General features: G+C 37.6%; 1 protein-coding gene across 1 annotated transcript in view; it reads right to left on the bottom strand.

Moving 5' to 3' along the window:
* Positions 1-2,029: 2,029 nt before the first annotated feature.
* The window catches only part of NUAK1 (NUAK family kinase 1), a 308,401-nt gene continuing 285,448 nt past the window's right edge, over positions 2,030-24,982 (bottom strand). Inside the window, exons 6-7 of the mRNA XM_044087825.1 lie at positions 18,263-18,395; positions 2,030-4,581 (exon numbers count right to left, since the gene is read on the bottom strand). Coding sequence (XP_043943760.1) covers positions 3,440-4,581; positions 18,263-18,395 — 1,275 coding nt within the window. The 3' untranslated portion in view covers positions 2,030-3,439. The remainder of the gene's footprint in view (positions 4,582-18,262; positions 18,396-24,982) is intronic.

The following is a 24,982-nucleotide window of genomic DNA, read 5'->3' as shown; positions in this document are numbered from 1 at the left end:
AGGAGGTAGGGTTTTTTGCAGCAGAAGCCTTAACTCCTTTGGGACCCTGTGAAATAGTTTCCGGGTCTGCAGCAGGGTTTTTAAAAAGGAATTTATAACAGTCAGGAACCCTGTAATATCTGTCAGGCTTAACAGGAGCTGGAGGTAAGGAGTCAGGGGTAAGACTAGACTCTGAAAACACATCATCTACAATATCTAACAAAGGTGGGATGGCTAGTGGCCTGTGTTGATGTAGTAAAAGGAAATCCCTGAGCCTCTTTTTAGATTCTGAAAAATCTTGGCTCTCCCAGTGGAAATGCTCCCTCATGGTATGCAAGATTTCCCCAAAAGAATAGTCCTCTGGAGGAGAAGCTGAAGGTATAGATTCTTCAGCATCAGAATCCTCATGGGGGGAAGAGAATATTCCTAATCAGAAGAGGAATCAGAAGAAATAGAAACCTGATCTGAAGATTCACAGTCAGTCTCTTGCCTAGGCCTCTTATCAGGAGGGGGATGGGAACCCCTGATCAAGGTAATTAAGTCTTCAGCCATTTTGAGCATCTGTTTTTTGGGCATAGAGGCCTGTCCACGTGGCTCTTGAGTGTGTTTCTTTGCTTTAGAAGGTGCTTTAGTCTTTGCCTTTGTAGCTGAGGTTGGCTTAATGTAAAGATGTTTAGGTCTGAATACACCCAAAGAAGCCGGTGCTTACTCAGCGGCTCTGGACCCATCTGAAGGAATAGTATCTGAGGCTCCAATACCTTGGGTTTCCAGCGGCATGGCCGACTCCACGTGGGAGTCGGTAGCGTGCTGCGACTCTAAAGTAGCGGGCGTCAGGGGCTGTGAAAGCACCTCACTGAGAACCGGCGAACCAGCGACTGGCTTGGGAGAAGCTTCTTCGTCGGTTTTGGCCCTCGGTTGCCTATCTCTCTCCTTTTCTTTGCGTTTTTTGTGAACTCCGGTAGTCGGATGGCTATCCGATGACATTTCTGGATAATTAAACCGGCGTCCGAAATAGTTTAAAGCAAAATCATACCGACGCTTAATAGTGCGTTGGTTAAATCTAGCACAAAACCGACAACCAGCAACGTTATGATCAGGGCCTAGGCAAGGAATACAGTAAGAATGAAAGTCCTTATGAGGTATTTGCTTTCCACAAGAAATACAATTATTAACTTTTTCTGACATCGGTCTGGAGCAAGAAAAAAGTTTCCCCAATGGGGTACTTAGCTTTTATTGGAGACTTCAGATCTGAAACTGGAACACGAAAATCTCAGGAGTCGGCCGACCGGCACTTGCGAACTGCTTCTGCTTCGGGCACTGAGCAGCAAGAAAGGCTAAAAAAAATGGAGTCGGCCACATCTTTTATATCCCTGATGACCTGACGTCAGGGAAGGGGTGACAGCAGCCGACGCAGGACCCAGGACTTTGAAATTCAGGCCGACTGAGGGCAACCTGCCAGCAGGATTACCTAAATGTAATGACTGCAACAGTGAAACACGAAGAACATCAGATTTGGTAATAAAGTCACTTAAATTAGCATGAGTGACCTGAGGATCCTCTCTTAACCCCATGGAATTTGTGACCATTTAATCTACTTCTAGCCACCTTAACCTGTCAGGTATGTTCCATAATTATTTTTTGAACAAATCACAGTTCAATCCCCACCTCAGTAACACTGAATGGTGCCACCTACTCTGCTCTCAGCACTTCTCCACTGTTGTTTGAGGTCTGAAACCTTCAGAAAACTGATTCTGAACTATACAGGTCACTAGAATCTGTTCAGTCATTCTCCGAAACAGTCCCTGCCTAAGTGATAATGGACTAAAAACACATTTTATATGCAAAAAGAATTAAAATTATCATATACTGATGTTTAGTACTTATCACAGTGATTCTGAAACTGGTTAATGCATTCGTAAGGAGCATAAATATTTACCGTGATTCTGTTTCATATATTCTGGACTTGTCAAATATACGCTAGGAGGCCACACACACTATTCTAAAAATTAACTATGTGCCAAAAGTTTAAATAAACACAGCACTTCAAAAAAATGGGTAAAGTATTTACTTGTATTTCAAACACAGTTAACAGCATTTTGAGAAAGTTAATCTGCCATTTAAAAATGCATTCTTAACAATATCTTACTGTATTCAAAAGACAGTTAGAATTTTGAGAAAGTTAACCTGCCACTTAAAATGTGTTCTTTAACAATTTCATTCTCTTAAAAGTTTGAATCAGATAAGTGTATAAAGAGTTTGGGTGGCTCTCCAGCTTTTTTCCACTTGTCTTAGATAAAAATGAACAAATCCTCAAAAAAGAATGAAGCGGGACGTTCAATAATTGGCACAAGTTAAATTATACAAAATATATTACAATTATGAAATGGCTTTACGACCAATAAATAAAAAAGGCATATTCACATAAAAAATTACCTTCTGCAGTCAAAATAATAAAAAAAAACATTAAATTAAATACAATACTAATAATAACAATGTGCAGTCAAGTTTTCCTAGGAATGATAGATAACATGCCAGTAACTCCCTACATGGATACTTCCAGTTTGGCATCAGTCTCTTCACATTTTCTGTACAAGTATAAACTGCATTTTCAGCAGATATATATATTCATGAAATCCAGTAGGCTAAGGCAATATCTTTATCAAAATCCATAACTAAACTTCTAAAAATGTCTATACTTTTACATAACTTTCTTCATAAAAGAAAAATAACTACTTGTACAGTACCATGTACAGATACATTCTAAGCAATGCTCTGTAAAGTTCTACCATTTGCAGTTACATCCCCTGCCTTGTCATGCATCCAGCCGTACCCCATTCATTATTTTCCTTCATTCTTCTTTCTTTTCTCATGATCCCTCCCCATCATCCTCTTTTATTTCTTTCCCTTGCTTTTTTTCAGTCTTTTCATTAAACATTCACAAACAATATTAACTAACCTTCACACCACAACTCATCTTCCACATTCTGGAACCTTCTCAGTCAGAACATCATATGCTATAGGTAGTTGTCTTTAACAATATTAAAGATTCAGCACATTACTAAGAGAGCAATACAACCATGTACCCTGCAATCAGGCAACAGAAAGCGAAGGCCATGGTAAAACAACCCTGAGATTAACATGTCTTTCATGCTAATCTATACCATTTTTATGCAGATTACAAAACATTTTTCTATAAATTGTTTGAAAAGAACACCTGATACCATCAATTACAAAAGTAATGCAGACAGTGTGCAAATAAAAACATTAAATGTTACCTAAATGTCAGAATGTACATTATACTGACATATTCGTAACATAAGTCACTTAAGCACCTTTGAATACAAATCAGATTTACAAGTTATCTAAAAGCATTTGTTTTCTAATATTCCTATCAGCAATCTGTTGTACACATTGGAAAACTCCTTTACAGAAGTATTTTAAAAGAGATGTTTTAATGCCTCTAACATTCATTCAGTTGGCTGCATATGTCTAAAGCTTTCTTGTAGACTTGAGTAACATCGTCCATATCTGCAAGAAGAGAGAAACTGCTATCCACCAACCGATTTTGGTAACATTTCAGAGTCTGCATTTCATCAAACTCTTTTGGCCTAAGTAGATTTTGAGCCGACACACAACTCCGTATCTTCTGCGGACTGCGCTTTTTCTCTGGCACATCAAGCAAATCAAAAGATTCATTAGAAAGACTGCTATCATCAGTTGTCACACTGGAAGGGTTACTATAACCTTTAGGCCTTCCTTCTTTAGAAACAACTGTGTGGGTCACAGTGTCCAAATCTTTTGCTGTAGGACTAACCAAATCAGGCTCAGTCTTGCTAGTTGAATATTTACTGTTGTGCTTTAGAATTCCTTTCCTCCTATACGACATTCCATAAGACCCCTTTCTTGATGATTCAGAAACACATTTAGGATTACATGCAATGATACGTCCTACAGAATTTTTGCTGTCTAGCAAATCAGATGACTCACTCCGTTCTGGTGATGAATAGTACCCAGATTCACGCTGAGAAGTCTTCTTCAAGATTCCTTTTTTAGGCATTGTGTTTGAATGCAACATCCCTAGTTTACATGAAGGTTCACTGTCTATACTGTCACTGTTTGAGACATCAGTTCTAGAAAGGGTCTGCTCAGTGTTAAAGCCAGAGGACTGGACAACAACACCTTCTATAAAGCCAGCACTGTGTGATCGAAGTTCGTTGCTAATTCTCTTTTTAAGAATACCTTTGGGACTTTTAGATATTGATTTTGGAGAACCCTCAGAATGCCCACCATCCTGAAGGGATTGTGCAATGTCATTTTCCTTCTTAGACTTCTTCAAAGATCTCTGGTGTTCTAAAGATACTTTAACACAGCTAGGCTTTGCAAGGCACTTAACCCTTTCACTTTCTGGCTGAAGGCCTGCAGATCGGTGTTGCCAAGCAATGAAACGGGCCAGTAAAGGAGACTCTGAGTCTTTAACTACATCACAGTCACATACGCTGTTCTTGTAGCCCCAGTTTACCCACCAGTGATTAGCTATGTCTTCAACAGTTGCACGGCGCTCTGGATTAACCATCAACATCCATCTTATGAGGCCCCGAGCATCTATGGATAAAAAGAACATAGCAAATTAAGTTTTCTTGCATTACTATTATTTTGACTGCTATATTTCTAGTGACCTCATTTTCAAAACTCAGTGCACGATTAAGAAAAAAACAGGTAATGTTATTAGTCAGTTTTTGTCTAACAGTTGTTTTTCTCTTATTAGAAAAAAGTTTCTATATGATGAAAGCAAGAAAAGAAAAATCATTACATGTTCTACACAGAACTATGCATGTCTAATAATTTTTCATTATCTGCAATTTTGACATTTTTAAATCACCTATGTGACAATACCAAGTAAACACGATGTCAGAAAGCAATTGGATCTTGGTTCATCATACTTTAATAATTTAAACTGCAAATACAATATAAACTGCAGTCTAATATGTTTCACTTACAAAGAATTGTTCCAAAATGTACATCGGGCACTGGAAGTCTTTGTTTTTTAGTAGTAAAAGGTTAAACATGATGCAATTAATGATTTTTTAATGACCAACTCTTTTCTAAATGGTACAGAATACTAAAAATCAAACCTCTGGAGACAGAAAAATACCCAGAGCAGAGTAAGAATGACACTGGTAACACTCATCAGACATCAAGAATAAATAATTACCAAAACATTGTACAAATCAAATAAAAACAAATTTGAGAGCATTCTTGACTACTTTATTTTTCACATACAATTTTAAGACTTTATTTGATGAACTAAAATTGGCAAAGTATTCCATCCTAAAAGGCACTTCTGCATGGCAATAGCCACATCACTTTTTAAGTGATAATGGAGAGCACTGGACCACACCAGTTTTTTTGTGTAGGTCTCCGAACATTATGGCAGTTGCGTAACTTCCAGAATCTGCTGCATATCATCTCAGTCACAATTCTCAATTTCTTTGCCCAATAAAGAGGGGCAAAGCTGAAAATAATGGGTAGAAAACCGATTATTGTTACACATACCTCTCAAGTGACGTCATTATGAGGAATGTTCCTCATTTTGAGTCTTAAAAAGTCCATGTTCCTCACTGTTCCACATCTGATGGACATGTTATACATTCATTGTAAGTATATTCCAAGTAATGTCACAGACAGCCAAGAGATATGCCCAGCAATAATGAAAAGCATTTTACTTTTATCATATTTAGTGGCAGTAACAGTTTCAGGTGCTAATGGAGAACACTGGTTTCTGTTTAACCACGTAACTCAATATTCTGGATTTGCATTTACACGTGTTCTGCATTACTGCCATTTTTTACTATAAACAGGCTTAAATTCTTCAGGCTGCAGTCATTTTACAAAGGGGTTTCAGGCACAAGAAGTCTCTGGCCAGTGAAGCTGCATGTAATAAAATTGTACTTTATATTGTACATTATGTTGAGCTATCACTCTAATGGAAAATGGCTTTATAAATCAAGATCTTATGTTAGCATGCATGTTACTCAGCTTGCTTTATGTAAATATAATTTCCTCCATCTATCCACTCTGTATACCCGTATTCAACCAGTTTTGTACTGCAAGGGCTGAAACCTATCCCAGCAAGCAAGTGGCACAAGGCGTGAACCAGTCCCAGATGACATGCCAATTCATTGCATGTGCACATACATACACAGACACACACATTCTCACTTGCACACATACCTAGAGGCAATGTAGACTCACTGATCAACCTAACAACATGGCTCTGGAATGTGGGAGGAAACATGAAACAGATTAAGAATTATCATTCAAACATTAGAACATGTAAACTCCACACATAAGGCACCCCCAGTTAAGAACTCAGCCAAGTTACTGAGCACTGTGGCAACAACACTGACTAGCTCTCTAGCCTCTAGTCCCTAGCCCAGAACTCTAGAACATGGCTGAGCTACGCTACCTTATTTAAAGTCATTTTCTTGAGTCATTTGGCAGATGCCACATGTGGCAAACACTTTAGAAACTGCTTACATCTTGTAATACCTCCTACATAACACTACTTGATTTGCTTTTGACAACGTCTTTATACGGTATATTTTTTCTGGATTTAACTTACCTGTTTCCACTGGTCTTAAGTACCTTTTCATCTTAAATTAGCACAGAGGGTTCTGATGTATAATGTACACCACACTGCTATTATGGCAGCCGCGGTGGATGGCAGCCATGGTGGTGCAGCGGTTAGCGTTGTCGCCTCACAGCAAGAGGTTCTCCCATTCGATTCTTGGCTGGAGCACCTTCTGTATGGAGTCTGCATGTCCTCCCCGCGGTCGAGAGACGTTAAAGATATGCAGGTAGGTGCGAGCGTGAATGGGCGTGCCTTCGTTGAAGGCTGGGCATCAGGCTGGCAACTCGGCACCGTAAAAATCCATTGTCAATCATGAGCGGACCGGAGTTCCACTGTGGCGACCCCTAACCGGGAAAAGCCGAAAGTCTACAGCTATTAGAATTCTCAAGCTAAAAAGATACTACCTCAGATGGTTGCAACTGCATTATTAAATTGAACCACACATACCTGACGTCAACAAAAGCTGAATAAATGAAATGAACAACTCAAAAAAGGATGAAACAGCATGAAAACAGCTCATCAAAATGCAGGACATAAACAGTTTCAATAGTTCGCAGTCCCAATTTCAGGGCTTGTGCCTCCTAAAAAATTACCTCCCAAGTTTGCACAACCTCAGAGGAAGAGATGATACACAGTTTTCAAAGGAAACCCATAAAAAATCCACATTTTTTCATTTAGGCTGTGCAACCTGAAGTTACAATAACTTACTAGCATAGTGTTGATGATTTAAGGGGTTTGCCCCATGAAAAACTATAATCTGTTTTGTTACATTAAAGTGCTGAACCCTAGGAACATCATAAACTCTGTTAAATGCCATCTACTCTTGAATCCCAAAACAATTAAATGAATCGTATTTACCTCTAGTAACCTCCCACCATCTGGCACTGTACTAAATACAGTCTCATCTAATAACACCCAAATAGAACAAGTCACCCTTACCAAATCACTGGGTATCACCATACAGAACAAACTGAAAGCTGATCAGCACGTCATTGTTGTTGTTAAAAAAAAGTAGTGTTGCTTTATGAAGCCAGGCCACATTTCACTGACTACAGCAGGAATATAACGGTAACTTTAAACCTGCTGCATGCATCTATAATTTCCACCAATCTTCAAGCTTTACTAATAAAGAAGTTATAATAATAATGTAATAAAATAAATAAAATGTGCTCCCAACCTCCCAAACTAAACATCACAGCATTCCCCTGCAGAACCTGAACTTTCTAGAACCACCACACCAAATATCATATACAAAGCCTATAATGGCACATAAAATACTGCATCATCTGTCAAAGATCACAGCCATCAGCAATGCAATAAAACAGTTCAAACTCACAAGGAACCTTCATTCAAAGGACTACCACCTAAAAGAATCCCAAAAATCCAGCAACTCACATGGGTACACCTTATAACCAGTAAGCAGAGCTAAATTAAGGTACAGCATTCTTTTCATCATCAGACAAATAAAACCCTCCTCACTTTTAAGACCAACCTCAAACTACATCTAAGTCATACTAGACTGTGCAAATGTTCTAAATCTCCAGGACAAAAATACTGAAATAACTCAAGATTTCTTTTTCTTACTTACTAAACTAACTGTTTTTTTTGTCTTATTTAAGTGAGTTTACTGCAATCTTCCCATAAGAAATGTTTGCTTTATTGTTCTTTTATCAGCTTAAATATCAGTATGAATATATATATATATATATATATATATATATATATATATATATATATATATATATATACATATATAAAATGTACATCTCACATTTTAGTTCTCTATTGCTTACTGTGATGCTGTTACAGCTACACTGATAACTTCATGCTTCAGTAAAACTGTTTTTCCAGTTAGGGGCCGCAACAGTGGAACTCCGGTCTGCTAATGATTGGCAGTGAATTTTTAGTGTCGAGTTGCCACCCCTGCACTCAACCTTCAAAGAAGGCACACCCACCTGCATGTCTTTAAATTCACTCGACCGCAGGGAGGACATGCAGACTCCACACAGAAAGCACTCCAGCCGAGAATCAAATCAGAGAACCTCTTGCTGTGAGGTGACAACACTAACCACTGCACCACCGCGGCTTTCCTGCTTCAGTGATGTTCTGAAATGAGCATCAGTGTCATTTCTGAGAGCATTACAGTTCATATCTTTGTGTGACAATTCCTGTTCATTTTGTTTCAATGTATTTCATTATTTTGTACATCTTTCTTTAAAGCTCATTTTTGTTATATTGTAAATCTACTTTTTCTTGGAACACTTCTCCCCGGGCCTACACTGAAAATGGGCAATGTACCCTGTCAGAACTTCCAGGTAAACAAAAGCAAACAAATAAATGCAATTTTATAGTAGCTCTACTGTACTGACTTTCAGTCAACAACTAATGTGAAAGCACTGTGATTTAAGATTTCATATCTCTGATCTACATCTAATGTGAGTTGTTCCCTACTTTAAATATGTAGTTTGCCTCCCCCTACCACTTTGGATGGATGCAAACGGTAGTTTGTAAGGTAGACTACTCACTAACTTACCATCCAACAAGTGGTATTCTACACGGCTCTGTTCCGGAGATTCTCCAGTTCTAAATACATACACCATAACATCCTTAAAGTGACAGGTTTTCAGTATTACTTTTATGCAGATAACACAGTCATCTGTGCCTGTTCTTGTCCCATGATTATTGCACATCGATGTCTAAATTCCCTCCAGGAATGTCTTGATGCAATCCTCGACCTGATAAAACATAGTCATTGTAAACTCACTTCAGTTAAGACAAAGGCTATGACTGTTCATGGTACATGTTGTCCTAATCCAAGCATTAAAAACCATGACTACTTGAGGTAATTGCTTGAAATTTGTAATGAACTGGTAAGATGCTATCATGATTCTTTGGGAACTGAGTTTGTTGGAGTTGGTATATATATATATATATATATATATATATATATATATATATATATATATATATATATATATATATATATACTGCAAAAGTGGCGGGTGCAGTGGGGGGGCTTCTTTCCCAATAAAAATATGTTTTTGTCTACCAATTTTTGTTTGAAAATGGGATTCACAATTTAGTGATTTTGCTCCTTTGTGATCACAGTTCTAAAGATTAGTTGCAAAGGGGTCGAAGTTAAGTCATGCAACCTGATTTTCAGTGACTAAACACTACCGGACCGGACCAGTTGTCATATATGGCTTTGATCAGATCCTCCTGTTTTCATCTAAGGAATATTATTCAAATCTAAAACTTCCCATCACCGCAGGACTTAGAAGACAAGATATTTGTGCTTTGGTCCTATCTTGACAATTGTAATATCTTCTATCTGGGGCAGCCTGCCTGTAAACTAGGTGATGCTGATTCTGCAGCTCATATGCTGTTAAGTGCTCTTCATTTCTGCCCCATTACACTCCTGCTGCAGGACCTGTACTGGGGCATAATGGGGCACATGTATGATCTAATATCTTGGTCTTTTTATACTGCTTTATCAGTCTAGTGGAAAAAAAAACAAATACCTTTATAAATCAATATCTTATGTTACCATGCAGGTTAAACAGTTTATCTAAATATAACCTCTTCATCTGTCCCTTTTGTAAGGGCTGAAAAAACCCTACTCAAGTCTAGGTCCTGCTGGTCTATGAGAACTGCTAATGCCCTACCTGAGAGTTCATAACTTACAAAGTCTCCTTGGGGCTTCTGGAAGTTTTCAGGATGTGTTTACAGCCTCTAAAACATCTGTTAAATTCATTTTATGTTGCACACATCTTTGGATTCTACTACCTCTGTGACCTTAGGACTGGCACTCCTTGGAGGGCTTTCGAAGGTTGACTCTAATTCATCTTTCTACTGACACTTGCAAGAAAACTGGAGAAAGAGGTTTTAATAATAACATTTTGGTAAAAATATTATTCAATGTAGCATGTTCACAGGTCTACACACAACGCTGCAAAAAATATGCAAATGTGGGCAAAAATTACAGAGATGAAGAAGTGCATTAGTAAGATGAAATGGTAGTGAAAAACAAACTGAAAACAAAAACAAAACTTATAAAAGATTTTGCTTAAGTCTTTGGGTCAGCTTTGAAGACACAGCTATCAAAGGATAAGCATAGCTGTTGAGATATTGGGTCCTCTGTGTAAAAGTTAGGTGGTGAGGTAGTGAAATGCATAAAGAGAAACAAAAGACTGACTGCTAATTTTACCAGGAAAAAAACATGAAGGCCAGCTTTCGTTATCTCAGGCACTTCATACTTAGAGATGAAGTATACAAAGTATTACACATTACTACAACTTTAGACATAATCTGCTCCACATTCACCCCAAGGACAAAAACTACAAGGGTGGGGGAGCAAACATATAGTGCTTTTTTCTGTAAAAACAGAGCCTGAGGATGGGCAATATATAGTCCCAAATATATTCGCAAAGGTCCTGAATGGAAGGGTTTACTTACTATAATCCATCCATCCATCCATCCATAACCCCTTTCTCCCATTTTTGCACAAGGATTAGGGTGTCACTTCAACAGTGACAATCATCTACAGCCAAGGTTTGCCTGTGTGTGTGACTAGCCCTACCGTGGTAGTTCTTCCACACCTCACATTCACACTTATGGCCAATTTAGAGTGTCCAATTCAGCTACTGCATGTCTTTGGAATGTAAGGGAACAACCAGCACCCATAGAAAACGCATATGAACACTGGGTGGATATACAGACTCAACACATAAGGCACCCTAGCTGAGAATCAAACCAGGGAACATCTATGAGGTGACAACACTATCTTTTGTGCCACTGTGCCACCCTTACTTAGTATAAATCTGTCTGACAATACTGTGGACTGAGCAAAATCCTGTAGACCTGGGTTTGCCACCCACTACCTCCATTTGCACAGCATTTGACGTTGATTATATTTTTAAGCAGCTCTTAACTCCTTCAGCTACCCATGAAAACACAAGACACACACACAGACAGACAGACATTAGCGCACACACACACAAACACACACACACACACACACACACACACACACACACACACACACACATTGAGTCATAAAATATTAGGAGGAAAAGTGAACACTTTTACGTAAAAGCGGTTGACTTTATTTTACATCTTTATGCAAATTAAATGACAAATATTAATTTTCGTAGGAGAGACATGATTAATTAATCAAGCACACAAAAAAAGTAAATATGCTTTTGCACTCTTTTGACAGTTTACAGCTCAGAGTATGGATTACAAACAGTATACAGCTCCGACAATTATAGCACAAACTGCTAACAAGCAATATGCTATAAATCCGGGTTTTATTCTCTCAATCTTCACTTATGTACTGTATGACACTGAGCCTTCCCCCCTTTCTTACATACACTATCTTCATAGTGATTCAGTCACAGGGAAAACAGATCACCCACAAAGAGTGATTATACTCACAGCTGTAATAGGGCCCTCACTGTCACATTAAACAACGGTAAACACTGGAAATTGTAAAATCAAAAAGCTAGATTGATGACTTTGTATTCTTTGACACATGAACAGTGTACATACTCAAAATGACTTAGATCAAATGCAAACAAACTCTACCAACTTCTTAGCAGACATGCTGTTTTTAACAAGATGGATCATACTCATCTCTTTCAACTGTCTAGATTTTCACAGAATGTCCAGATTTTGGGGTCATATTTTTGGTCTGTTCCACATAAAATGTGTGGTTTTCTGGCAAATCACTAAGATGATATGAGGATTGAAGTCACTAAATAATGACATACATTTGAGTTTTAGACTTCAAATCTTTCAGAAAATTTATGTTAAGACAAACCCTGTTACATTAGCAACTTTCTACGTTTATAAGAGCAATACTTAAAATATGTCCCTATTTTTGTCCTTTGTCCCCACATTTTGTTGGGTTTTGTTCAGATTTATTGCACTAAGAGGTTGAGAGGTATGACCATACTGCTGAATGAAAGTCAAAGCTTAGTAAAACACAGTCACAAAGATGCAAACTGTGCAGTTTTCATATGTTTGTTTAACTGGCACACTGACTACTTCTAGAATGTTTAACAACACACACTGCTTTCAAAATAGAAAATTGTGTCAGTAGCTTAGAATATCAAAGATGCTAAAGTTATAACCAAACCACACAAAATCATTTCACATAAACAGAAAGCTGTACAGTATCTTTTAATTTAAGTTATGTGATACTTATAACAATGATTACAGTGCAAAAATATATACTTTCCTTCTTTCACCACACACGTTTCTCTAAGGGTGGACTACTTAAATGCCTGTGAAATGATAGATTATGGCATAAAGGCTAAGCGTGTCTTGTAATACTGAAAGTACACGAAGAGAACAGCTGGATGGGTTTTATGTTCAGGGCTGTCACTTTGGAGATTCCAATTTATCAGTAACAGGCAGATTACAATACCAGACAATTCAATATAGCTAAATCATTTTTCTTAAAGCATGTAGTGATAAAATACACATTACACTTTCTGGATGTTTTTACAGCTCTTCCAATATCAGTACAGGCTACCCTGCAAAGACTCACAGCTTGCCACCAAATATAACACCTCCAGCATGTCAACAAAATATCCACTTATTCTTTCAGGCATTCAGATTCCCCTCTAGGATTCAAGATCTTATTTATTTTGTGTGTACAAAATTCTATTTTATTCTGGCCCAAAGCAAATTTAACTAATACCACCGGTATATGAACCGGGCTGTGATCAGTGCTTCAGCGTACTTGACAACATCAAATAAATAAATTGTACTTCTAAGAACACTGTATGACTCCTTGCACAGATTCAGTGCAAAAAATGTTTATTTTATTTTATTTTACATTTGTTAATCGGGGTGTCTGACTGAGCTGAAAAGGCCCTTTTTCAGCAGAGGCCCGGGGAGAAAAGCTCCACAAAGAAATATTACAGACACATTTAGTTATTTAGACATGATCAGTATACACACAAATTACTGGAGACATGTTTTTACAGTGGTATGCGGCGCATAAACAGTTACAGTGGAGAGAACAAACAAAAAAATATTAATTTTAAAAATAAAGGTAATTAATAGATTTGTGAAAAATGATAACATTCTGCAAAGAGCTTTCTAACTGAGTGATGTACAAGGATTTTGGTAAGTTGCCTCAACGACTCATACACCTTGAAGTCCACCGTGGGTGCTGCCCTTCAAATATATATGAAAATTTGACCAGAAGACACATGGTCCACTGAGCATGTCCATTTGCTACAGTATGTCTTACACAGCCACTCTGCCCAGTGACTGGTTCCTTTTTCCTCGTGTGTCAGCATCGTTGAGTCAATCTGCATTCCACCATTTTTTGTCGTAACACATTCTAAAGTCTCACTATGAAGTAGACTTCCTTACATCTTCTTGGCCTTGCCCTCTACCACATATACAGCCTTAAGGGCCCTGTCTCTTCTGATGAATGTCACCCTACACACTTTTCTCTTGAAAATGTAGTACGACTGTATCAATCTGCCTTCCTCTTTCTCTAATCCTCCTCTTCACTGTCTACTTGCCTGATATCTGTGATCTTTACATCATCTACCCTTTACCATCCCGAGGCTATCACAGGGATCATCTTTGCTAGCTAGTGTCTCTGAAGTCCAAGATCCTAGAAGTGCAGTTTGCAGTTTTCTTTTTGCTTCGGTTACTGTAATCAGAAACATGGCACTGTAAGATTCTTGTAAGGGACAGCTGTAAAAACCAGATCTTTTTCCTCCATCATTTATTCAGAGGTCACCCTGTTTTCAACCTCTGTCTGAGCACCAAAGTGTAAAAACCTAATACTTTTTTCACAATGACCCTCTACTAAAACATTACTGGTCTAACCTGTAAAGCTTTCAAGATTTCTGCTGGAGGTCAATAATCAATAGCTTGCATCTGTTCACAAACCTGTAAGTGATTTCCAATGAATCCATAAGTGATATCCAATGAATATATGCTAAATAAAGACATTTCCAGTATTACACCCCATGGTACTTCACTGGTAACATCCCTTCGCTTCAATACTATTCACCTAGAAACTGCCCTCTGCATCTGCTTAGTCAGCCAGTTCTTTACCCAGTTTAGCATTTTAGGGACCTTTCTAAGCCTCAGTCACAGAACACATACCCAAAAAACTAAGCACATTCCCACTAGCAGAGCAAATTTACAAGTCACATACAGCATTCATGTTTTGCGAACATAACAATTAAGTCTAATAAATCTTAACACCATAAAAACAGGTTTTGAATACCATTTTAAATGAAATGAGCAAAACAGTTACGGCAATGAATTAGAAGACCTTCATGAAATTAGCTGCAATATTTATCATATAACAAAATATATAAATTGAAATGCATTCAATTCCAGATATTCTGCTTCCAGTAAATACAGGACTTGGGCATATCCCCTCATAAAAGAACAAACGTTTAAGACTTAGGATTCCAGGTCACTTGGAAAATCAAGTACAACATGCACAAGCAGAGTTAATGAGGCACTGCATTTTTTAGTAATGAAAATTTAAGGAACAAAATTTCAGAACCTCCATTACTATTAACAGTATATGCAACACTACAAAATGTTGCACTCAGATTCTAGTTTGCTACCTGCGGATATTTTAAAATTATACTATTCTATTAAAAGGTTGCTAAATTAATAAAGTATATTGTATGTACAGTATAAGGAAAGACATCAGAATTAATTTTTAATTGCCTTAGAATAAAATATATTTTCGGAAATTTGAAGCACAAGTCATATGTCTATTTTTATAATTCACAAAAAGTCTGCAATTCTTTTGAAAGGCCACAATGGCATCTGAAGCTGAGAAAGATGGCTTCAGTTTCAGATTGAATTTATGACAAGGAGGTAAACATAGTGCAGTAATATCCAGAAAGGCATGATGGTCTAGTTATTGCTACAAACTAAGAAATATATTACACTTATTGGTTACGGTTTTATGAATGTCAAAATACAATATTTAAAACTTATTTATTGTTTCATGTAACTCAGTAGGCAGATATGGTCCTACAGATCTACTCTGAAATCCTGATACCCATATAACCAACATTCATTTACATGAAACAAAAACAGTGAAAGATGAAATACTCAAACTGAGAAATCTTCCCAGGGTAAGTAAACACTTGCCCAAATGTAAACAAAACACACACCGAGTTAAGTTAAACCCACCTAGGTGGGGGGGGCTACATCCCCCACACCTCCCCAATTATATATACCGACTTTGGAATCACACTACAGTGGGCATGTTAGGCAACTGTTTACTTACCCTGAGAAAAGTTTGTCGTTTGCGTTTTTCATCTTTCGCTACTTTCGTCTCACATAAATTAATGTCGGTTATATGGGCGTCGGGAATTCGAAGCAGACCTATCTCCTACATCAAGGGCAATGGTTCAGGAGGCACCAACTTTAAGCATAAACCTGGGAAACAGTAATATCATGGCTGCAAATCCTCCTCTCGTCATTTTGGGTAACACCTGATTTAAATGGTGCCCTAGCACAGCACTAATGAAATCTCACTCACACATTAATTCTCTAATTATAAGTTTATTGCAATTAAGGGTTGTAAAGGAGCCAAAGACTATTGGCATGTGACTCAGTGGTTAAGATCTCAGCCTCACAATTCCAGTATTCAGTCCTGATCTCTGGTGACTGACTAGGTGGAGTTTACATGTTTTCCCCATGTCTGTGTGGGTTTTCTGTGGGTACTCCACTTCTTTCTTACTTCTCAAAAATACACTGGTTGGCTTGCCTCTGTAAAAGTGTCCATTATGCACTGCATTTACCCTTGCCTGGGTTTTATCTGTAAAAGGCACATGATGACCAGTTGATTTATTTGGTTAACAAATTAATAAATTAAAAGGTACTTTTCCGTTATCGGGGCAGCAAGTGTAATGAGCACTTGGAAGAGAACACCAGTTCCCTGGCTGAAGTGTGTCATTTCAGTAGCAGGATAATTCACCTATCGGCCACTGATACTACATTATCGTATTATTATTATTATTACTATTATTATTATTATCATCATCATCATCAATCATCATCATCATTATTATTATGTGCGAGGTTGAGGAATACTGAGGATGAGGGAATGTGCCCTTCCTCACCTGCGATAACCATCTGAAATATATAACTTTAGCATCAGCTGAAAGGTGTGCTGTAGGATTTGCCCCCTGCAAAAAAAAAACAAAAAGCGTTTAATGTATTTTAACTTGTTTTTCAATTACTTCAGTTTGGAGCAGTCCTGATGAATATTTTGTAGTTCGACAAAGGCAAACAACACATAACAAAGAAGTGAAAGGTAGTAACGTAATCTGCTCGGCTGCACCACCGTTTTGCAACACAGTTTGTAAGGTCGTTGTCTCAGTGGTATAATCTAAAAAGGACTGGTATAAATGATGAACTTCTCCTTTGAAAGCAAAGAAACGCCGAATAACACTGCAATTATGTGCGAGAAATGTTTTGCTTAAGGGTGAGGACCAACAAGTCGGACAGCTGTTTTTATTTCATGTAATTAAAATGACAAGCAAATAGAGAATGAGTATCGTTGCTCATAACATTCTTTGGTTCTAGGGTTTAATTCTGTCAACTTGATAAATAGCTATAAAATTGTAATAAGACTTTAGGAATTTATTGTGCTCATTAGACCTGTTGCCCCGATAACGGAAAAGTACCAATTAAAATTAAATTATCTTGCCACCCACTGGGTGCAAGGCAAACAGGACAACAATCCATCACAGGAAGCACACACTCACACTTGTACAGCACAAGCACCAATATGGGCAATTAACAGGGCCATCAATTCACTTACAGCATGTATCTGATATACGAAAGGAAACTAGAGCAGTCAGTGAAAATCCACATGGACACTAACTAGGAGGCTATACAAACTCCACGCAGAGCACCTCAGCCAGGAAACAATAAATGTTACTTCCAAATATGCAGAGAGGTCTTCACCTCCCATATGCAGCAAATGCACATTCCAAATCCCATTTCTGTCAGACTGCAACCTACAGAGTGTCATGGCCTTTTCTGAAAGATAACCCCCTATCTGTATGAGGCAATGAAGCACAGATTCATATTTTAATGAAGTCCAAATGTTGCAATGGTAATGAAAGTAAACTACCATGTTCTCCAGTACATTACCCACCTTTCAATGGCCCCAGATATTAATAAGAAAACAGCATTAAAAATACATCTGATGAAAGACTTGTAATTAACAGACTGCATTATGAACCTGAAGCATAACATGCAGAAATAATATTTCTCTCAGCCAGTTCAGGAAAGTAGCAAAACAGACAAGAACAAACACGTCAGGTAATTTAGACAGATTCTACATGGTGAACATGCAAGTAAACTGATTTTATCAGCACTCAGTATTACTTTACAGCTTGTCTTGACAGTTCTAGTCTTGTCAGAGCTAAAAGCTTTCTACTAACATTGCACTGAATACATCATATTTAACACATCCCCCCCCAGAGAGAGATAAACATTAACTGTCTGCACAGGTTTCAATTAAAAAAAGAATCCAATAAAGAAAACGACCCCGCCCACATAGCAAGCTGATTTGTTTTTGCTGCGAACCATGATGTTATTTTATTTAACATAATGAATGCCTTATTTCTTTACCTGAGGGTTGTGTTGGTTCACGGTATTCTCCACTACTGATCTGTCTTACAAGATTTTTGTGGTCAAATCCATCAAAAGGCATTGTTCCATAAACAAGCGTGTACAGAAGTACGCCAAGTGCCCAACTGTCAACCTGAAAAGCATGACAGAGTAAAGCATGAGAAAAAGGTAAAACCAAACTTGAAACAAGCCATGGAAGCTAAGAGTGGACTGAAAAGAGGCATTAAAAAAAAAAAACTTTGGTGAATTATTTGGGCTGGTCAACTGCAAAAGTATTTCATACCACCTTCTTTAATGTAAGCATAGCGAATGCCTCTGTAAACAATACAAATGATAGCAGCTGGAGAATGAGTTTTAAAGGCAGACATCTCCTTACACAATGGCAGATATGCAAAATACTCATGCAAACAGAAATACTGAATATGAAAAATTAGGACTATTTGACCCAGTGGTTATGCCCCTTTAATAAAAATGTTGAAAAACGGTTACAGACTAGGCAACTGTATAAACAAATAAAGTCTGTTTATTCTGCCTTCTGTGCATTTAATTGAGTAAATAGGCAGGTCCTTTAAGAAAAATCACTTTATGTGCAGGCAAATCCTGAAGACATCAGCAGCAAATCATGACATATAGGAAAACGTGTAAATAAAATACATGGATTTTAAATGTCTGTAGAATGAAATTGAATAAAAAAGCCAATGCTGCACAGAGGTGCGGCTAACATTCCAAGATGCGGGCAATTTTTTTTCTACTGCCTTGAATATTCTCTCACCAGGTAAATATTGAAGAAGTTTATTTTGACTCTGCGTAGATTAAGAGATGATTTTAAATCCAGCTCAGCTTAAGAGCATGAAGAACAATGCAGGAACAGTACCAGAGCTAGAAACACTACAAACATATCCCATTCCTACTTTCACAAGTTCTCAGTAGTACAATGGCATCTTTTTCCTGCACAGAGTTACCTGATTGATAAAGTTGTTATGCTGCACAAAGTACTTTTAATCAGTCTACACACTGATTTCAGAAACCATTTGATCTTATTTTTTATTAATACTCAGACACTCGTGTGCATGCTCGTGCACACCCACACACACACACACACACACACACACACACACACACACACACACACACACACACACACACACACACGTTCAGTGTTATCCTCAATCCCACATGCACAGTGTTTACTCTGAAGCAACATGTTTCTGATTAAAAAAACAGCACAGATCTGTATCTATGATAGCTTGCAGAATTTGGACAAAATTGCTTTTGTTATGACTTATTTATTTATTTATTTATTTGACATTTGTTAACCGGGATAGTCCAACTGGGCATAACCCTTTTTCAGTGGAGGCCCGGGAGAAAATCTCCAAAAAAAACAACAGTAAGAATACAATGAGATATAATAGAAGACAAATTTGTATAACTATTTGTGAGTGGAATTTCCTGTTTTGGCTACCATTGTGGGTATCCCCAAGGTACACAAAGACCTTATTGACCCCCCTTTCTTACCTATCATTTCCGGAAGTAAATCGAAAACATTTCCCTATCGTAGTGTTATAGATAGATGGTTGAAGCTGGTATACAGCAAAGTCCCTCATATTGTCATTGATTCATGGGACTTTTTAGGTTGGTTGAAACATGAATTATGGAATGAGAATGTGATTTTTTTAACTACCAACATAGTTGATTTATTCTCTAGCATCCCTAAGGAGGAGGGGATGATGAGATTTGGTAAAAGTATCCGAAAGTATGCACAGCTTTCATGGTATAAGGTTTCTCTTATCCTTGAATTCATGGACATAGTATTAAATTACAATTTTATTTATTTTGAAGGCGAACATTACAGGCAAACAAAGGGGCCGCTTGTGCCCCCATTTACGCTAACCTAGTACTATTGGATTGGGAAGAAGAACATGTTTTTAATACTGCATTTTTTAAACAAATCAGCTGTTATGTTCGCTATTTGGATGATATCTTTATACTATGGAATGGCACTTTGGATGAAGTTAACAACTTTTTACATTATTTAAATTCTGCTAGTGATTGTTCTAAATTTACGTATAGTGCCAGTAAGACAGGTATCCCATACTTGGACACATTTATTTACACCACTACAGTTGGTTTTAATCAAAAATTTACAGGAAAGACACTTTTAGTAACTCGTATTGGAATTCTCAAGTTGTCATCCAATGAGTCAAAAATGGAGAATATTTAAAGGTCAATGCATTAGGGCTGCACGTATGACCTCAAATTATCTTGAGATGGCCAAAGAGCTGGAAAATATTGGTGAGATGTTCAGGAAACGTGGCTACCCCAAGACATTTAATAACTGATATCAGTAATTATGTCCAGAATGAATGGGGTAAAACATACAAACCCCTATTAGGGGTAGGATTAGGTTATGAGGGTAACACTTGTAAGAACGCCAATGAGGCATCTGACAATAACAGAAGTGGTATTAATTATAAGCGGGCTTGCATTTTAAAGTATGGTCCACACACAAGAGGTTTACAAAAAATAATAAGAACTAATTGGAACATTTTGAACAGTGATGTAGGAGTGCAGGGGAAATTGGGGGACAAACCATACTTTGTCTACAAAACAAATTCAAACATGAAGAAGTTGTCTGAATTTAGAACATAAAGAAGCAAAACTGGTGACACAAGGTGGAACAAAGAAATGTGGGAATTGCAACCAATGCTTTGCTATATTGGAAGATAGTAATTTGGTACTTAGAAATTCCAACAGCACACTTGTCAGGTTCAAAAAGGGTAACTGCAGGACACAGCATGTGATATATTTAGCGAAATATGTAAAGTGTCCAAGTTACTATGTAGGGAAAACTGATAGGTGCCTTAGGAACTGTATCTATGACCATTACTACAGTATTAGAAAGAAGGATACCAAAAATGCATTGTATAGGCACCTAGAAGCAAGTCCGAACTGTGATCCCAAGGGGAGGGAATGTTAGGACCAAATTGTGTGAAAGTGAGATTAAATGGCAGATATTACTTAATGCAGCAGTATACCCAGGTATTAATGAATTCATTTCTATTAAACCAGTACTTGAAGCAAGAATATAATGCTATGAAAACTCTTATTTTTTAATGAAATATTATTTTTTACTGAAATGCTCTTAATGTGACACTTTTTTTTATTATTTATAGGATATTCATATATGTTTTTATTAATTTATGTATTATATGTATAGTATATATAGTGAATAAGAAATGTTGATTAAAGATGAAATGTAGGTTTTATTTCAGAGAGAGCACTTTAAAAATTCATTTAAGTTTATTGTGACGTTGCATTGATTGGTCTATGAATTGTATATAACCCAGATGATAGTAGTATGTAGTGTTCTGAAGAAATCTACACATTGTAGATGAAAGCGCTTAACCTATCATTTAATGGTCTACAATAAAAGTTTTTTCTGCAGTCAATTTCAAGTCTGTGCTATTCTGCTTCATTATTGGGACTGTGATACCATTACAGCGGAATTTTTATCTTTAGTGTGTGCTTTACTCTTTAGTCGATTCCGCTGTACCATTATTTGTTTTACTAATAAATTAAATTTAACAATATCAGCAATAATAATAATATCATATAACTATAAGTAAGGCGTAAGGAGATAGAGAAGATAACAGAGAAGCAGAAGGAAGGCAGTTGGAAGGAAACATTGCTAGAGTCGGGGAAGAGTTCAAGTTGAATGATAACAGAGACAAGACCAGGCACTATTAAGATGCAGTTTTAGTGTTTTTTTAAATTCATGAACACTGGAGATATTTCTCAAGGGTAGAGGAAGTTTGTTCCAGTGAGAGGCCAGATAAGAGCTGAAGAGATACTGTCCAATAGACTTATTAGGTTTATAAATTTGAAGTAGATGTTGATCAGAACTTCTGAGAGATCGAGGGGGGTGTAAAGAGAGATAAGAGCTGACAGACCAGGGCAGTTGTGGGGTTTATTCAGTATGGAATGAATAACTCGAAGTTGAGAAAATAAGAGTTTGTTAGGAAACTCTAACCAGTTAAGTGACTTCAGAGCTAGGCAATGGTGAGATTTGAAAGACAGGTTGGCAGCGAATCTGGCTACTTAACGTAGGTAGATTCTAATTTGGAAAGAAGGGAAGACTGTAGATTACTTAGGATTTGTGAGCAATAAAAGACATTAGGAAGAAGGAAGGCATGGGTGAGTGAGATTCCAGTGTCAAGGGTGAGGAACCTTTTATTCTATACAATAAATCAAGCTTTTGGTGAATTTTCTTAATACATTGATGTACATGTAAGTCAAATTTGAGCCGATCATCTAAGGTCACACCAAGGAGCTTAGTATGTGTTTCAGGGGAAAGGAAAATATCATTTAGTGAGGAGATAGTAAATGAAGATTTCAGACGGTTGAGGGATTTTAGGAGGAAGAGGAGGAGTTTTGTTTTTTTGGGGGGTTAAGAATGAGTTGACTGTTGGATAGCCAGGATTCAGTAAGGTTAAAGGATTTCTGTGTGATAAATAGTAGATCTGTAGGGTTCTCAGCAAAAGAGATAATAGTGGAGTCATCAGCAAACTGAATGAGGGAGGACTGGTGATAAGATTGGTCTAGCTGGTTAGTAAAGATGTTAAAAAGAAGGGGACCTAGAACTGAGCCTTGTGGAACACCCATATTAATAGGGAGAAAGGGAGGTAAAGCAGATAGCCATTTCACAGATTGCATCCTGTCAGTAAGGTAGCTGTTGAACCAAGAGATAGCAGAAGTGGATAAGTTGAGTTGGGCTAGCTTGGAGAGGAGGATGGAGTGCGAGACAGTGTCAAAGGCTTTAGAAAGGTCTAAGAAGAGGCAGGACACAAGTTTATTGTTATCTCTAGCTAGACAGATAGTTGATAAAAGAGATGAGAGCAGTGGTTGTCCTGTGGAAAGGGCGAAAACCATACTGGGTTGGAGTAACTCGGTTTTCTTGGATAAGACAGGTTAAGATTTGTTTGTGAACGCAATGTGCAGGAATTTTTGAAAGAGGAGAGAGAATTGCTATAGGTCAATAATTAGAGTTCAATAGAATTCCCTCCCTTGTGGATGGGTATTATGTGGGACCTTTTCCAAATAGTGGGGACAGTTGATTCTCCAATGGAGCCATTAATAAGGATAGAGACAGGATATGCTATGGAATTAGCTGCACTCTTAAGGAAGTGAGGTGGCAGTTTATCAGCAGAAGGTGAACATGGTTTTGGCTTAAGAAGCAGGTTTTTAATATATTTAGTAGGAATTTTTTTAAAGAGAAGGGGGAGTTCAGTGGTTGAGACGTGGTAAGAGGTGAAATATTAGGTGGGTAGGAAGTCTGAATAAGCTTAATGATGGTATCAATGAAGTATGAGTTAAAGAGAGATGCAGTTTCAAGTGGAGTGCTATTAGGACATGGGTTGGGAGTTTAAGGATTGCCAGGGTGGAGAATATGGTTAACAGTGCTCCAGAAAGGTTTCTAGATGAAGATGATTGGTGGGTGAGATAGAAGTTCTTCTTATCAATGACAGTGTGCTTCTTAGTCAGATTACAAAGTTCCCTATATATTTGGAAATTAGAGGGAGATTTTGTTTTGGTCCAGAGTTCCCATGCATTGTCTCTTTTACGAATAAGAGACAATGTGAAGTTAGAAAGTCAAGGAGAACATTGAGATTTAACTCTGACAGATCTAGGCAGGGCAACTGAATCACGTGTGTTAAGGACAATGTAATTAAATTGAAATACAGCATCATCCAAAGGTACTAAAACTCAATAAATAAATAAATGCAGAATTTGCAGGAAAAAATAAGAAATCTGGGACTTGAAGGAAGTAGTGAAGGTGGCAACAATGCTAATGCAGCATTGTTTTGACTTGCGGTTCAAATGGTAACAAGAAGATAACAGGGACTTACTAAATCAGTTGATTTGAGTAGCAGCATAGCTAAGGTGGGACAAAGGATGCAGCTGCTCACGGCAAAAAATACTAGGGGGTGCGATCATCAGATGCCAATCAGTCTTCAGTACAGTATATTACCATAATTCAAATGCTGGTATTGCATCTGTCAGGCATAAAATGTAGCAAACATTTTGCTGAAGTTTAAAAAGGAAAAAAGTTATTTTCTGGAAATGAAGAGCTTTCATGCTTTCTGTGAGACTGGCATAAACTGCATCAGTTCCTTACTACATGGCAGCAAGCAGTTTGCTACAGTTTAAATTTTTTTTTAAAGAATTGAAGTGCTTTAGCACTCCATGTGTAGCATAAGCATTAGCAAGCTGCTACCTACACACTTATCACGTAGTTTACTATAGGTTTAGAAGGAAATGTACTTTTTTCTTAGACCTGACCATTTCTGTTCCCCAACATAGAATTGGGGGGGGGGGTCAGATCTGGTGATGACATTAAGTGTCAGAAAGAATAGTTGTGTAAAATCTTACCATAACCACAGATGTCCTTCTCTTTCATGTTGCAGTATTCATAACCTTTGGGATATCCCCTGTTTTGCTACCTGAACGTCTGTCCAGTACACAAAAGCTTTAGTCACTGCAAGGTACGTGGGAAGTCTGATGTTAGCCGTAGAGTGCGTGGGCCATAAAAGTGATGTCTGCACGTACCTTTCCTCAGAACTGAACACCACAGTTGGACTCCAGTCCCTGGAGAGCTGCACAAGTCCTGTGTCACCCAACAAGGCTTTCATATATATATATATATATATATATATATATATA

Source organism: Protopterus annectens, chromosome 11.part0 (assembly GCF_019279795.1).
Source record: "Protopterus annectens isolate FY-2018-M chromosome 11.part0, PAN1.0, whole genome shotgun sequence".
In the NCBI taxonomy this organism is placed as follows: Eukaryota; Metazoa; Chordata; order Ceratodontiformes; family Protopteridae; genus Protopterus; species Protopterus annectens.
This window is presented reverse-complemented; position numbering and strand designations above follow the sequence as displayed.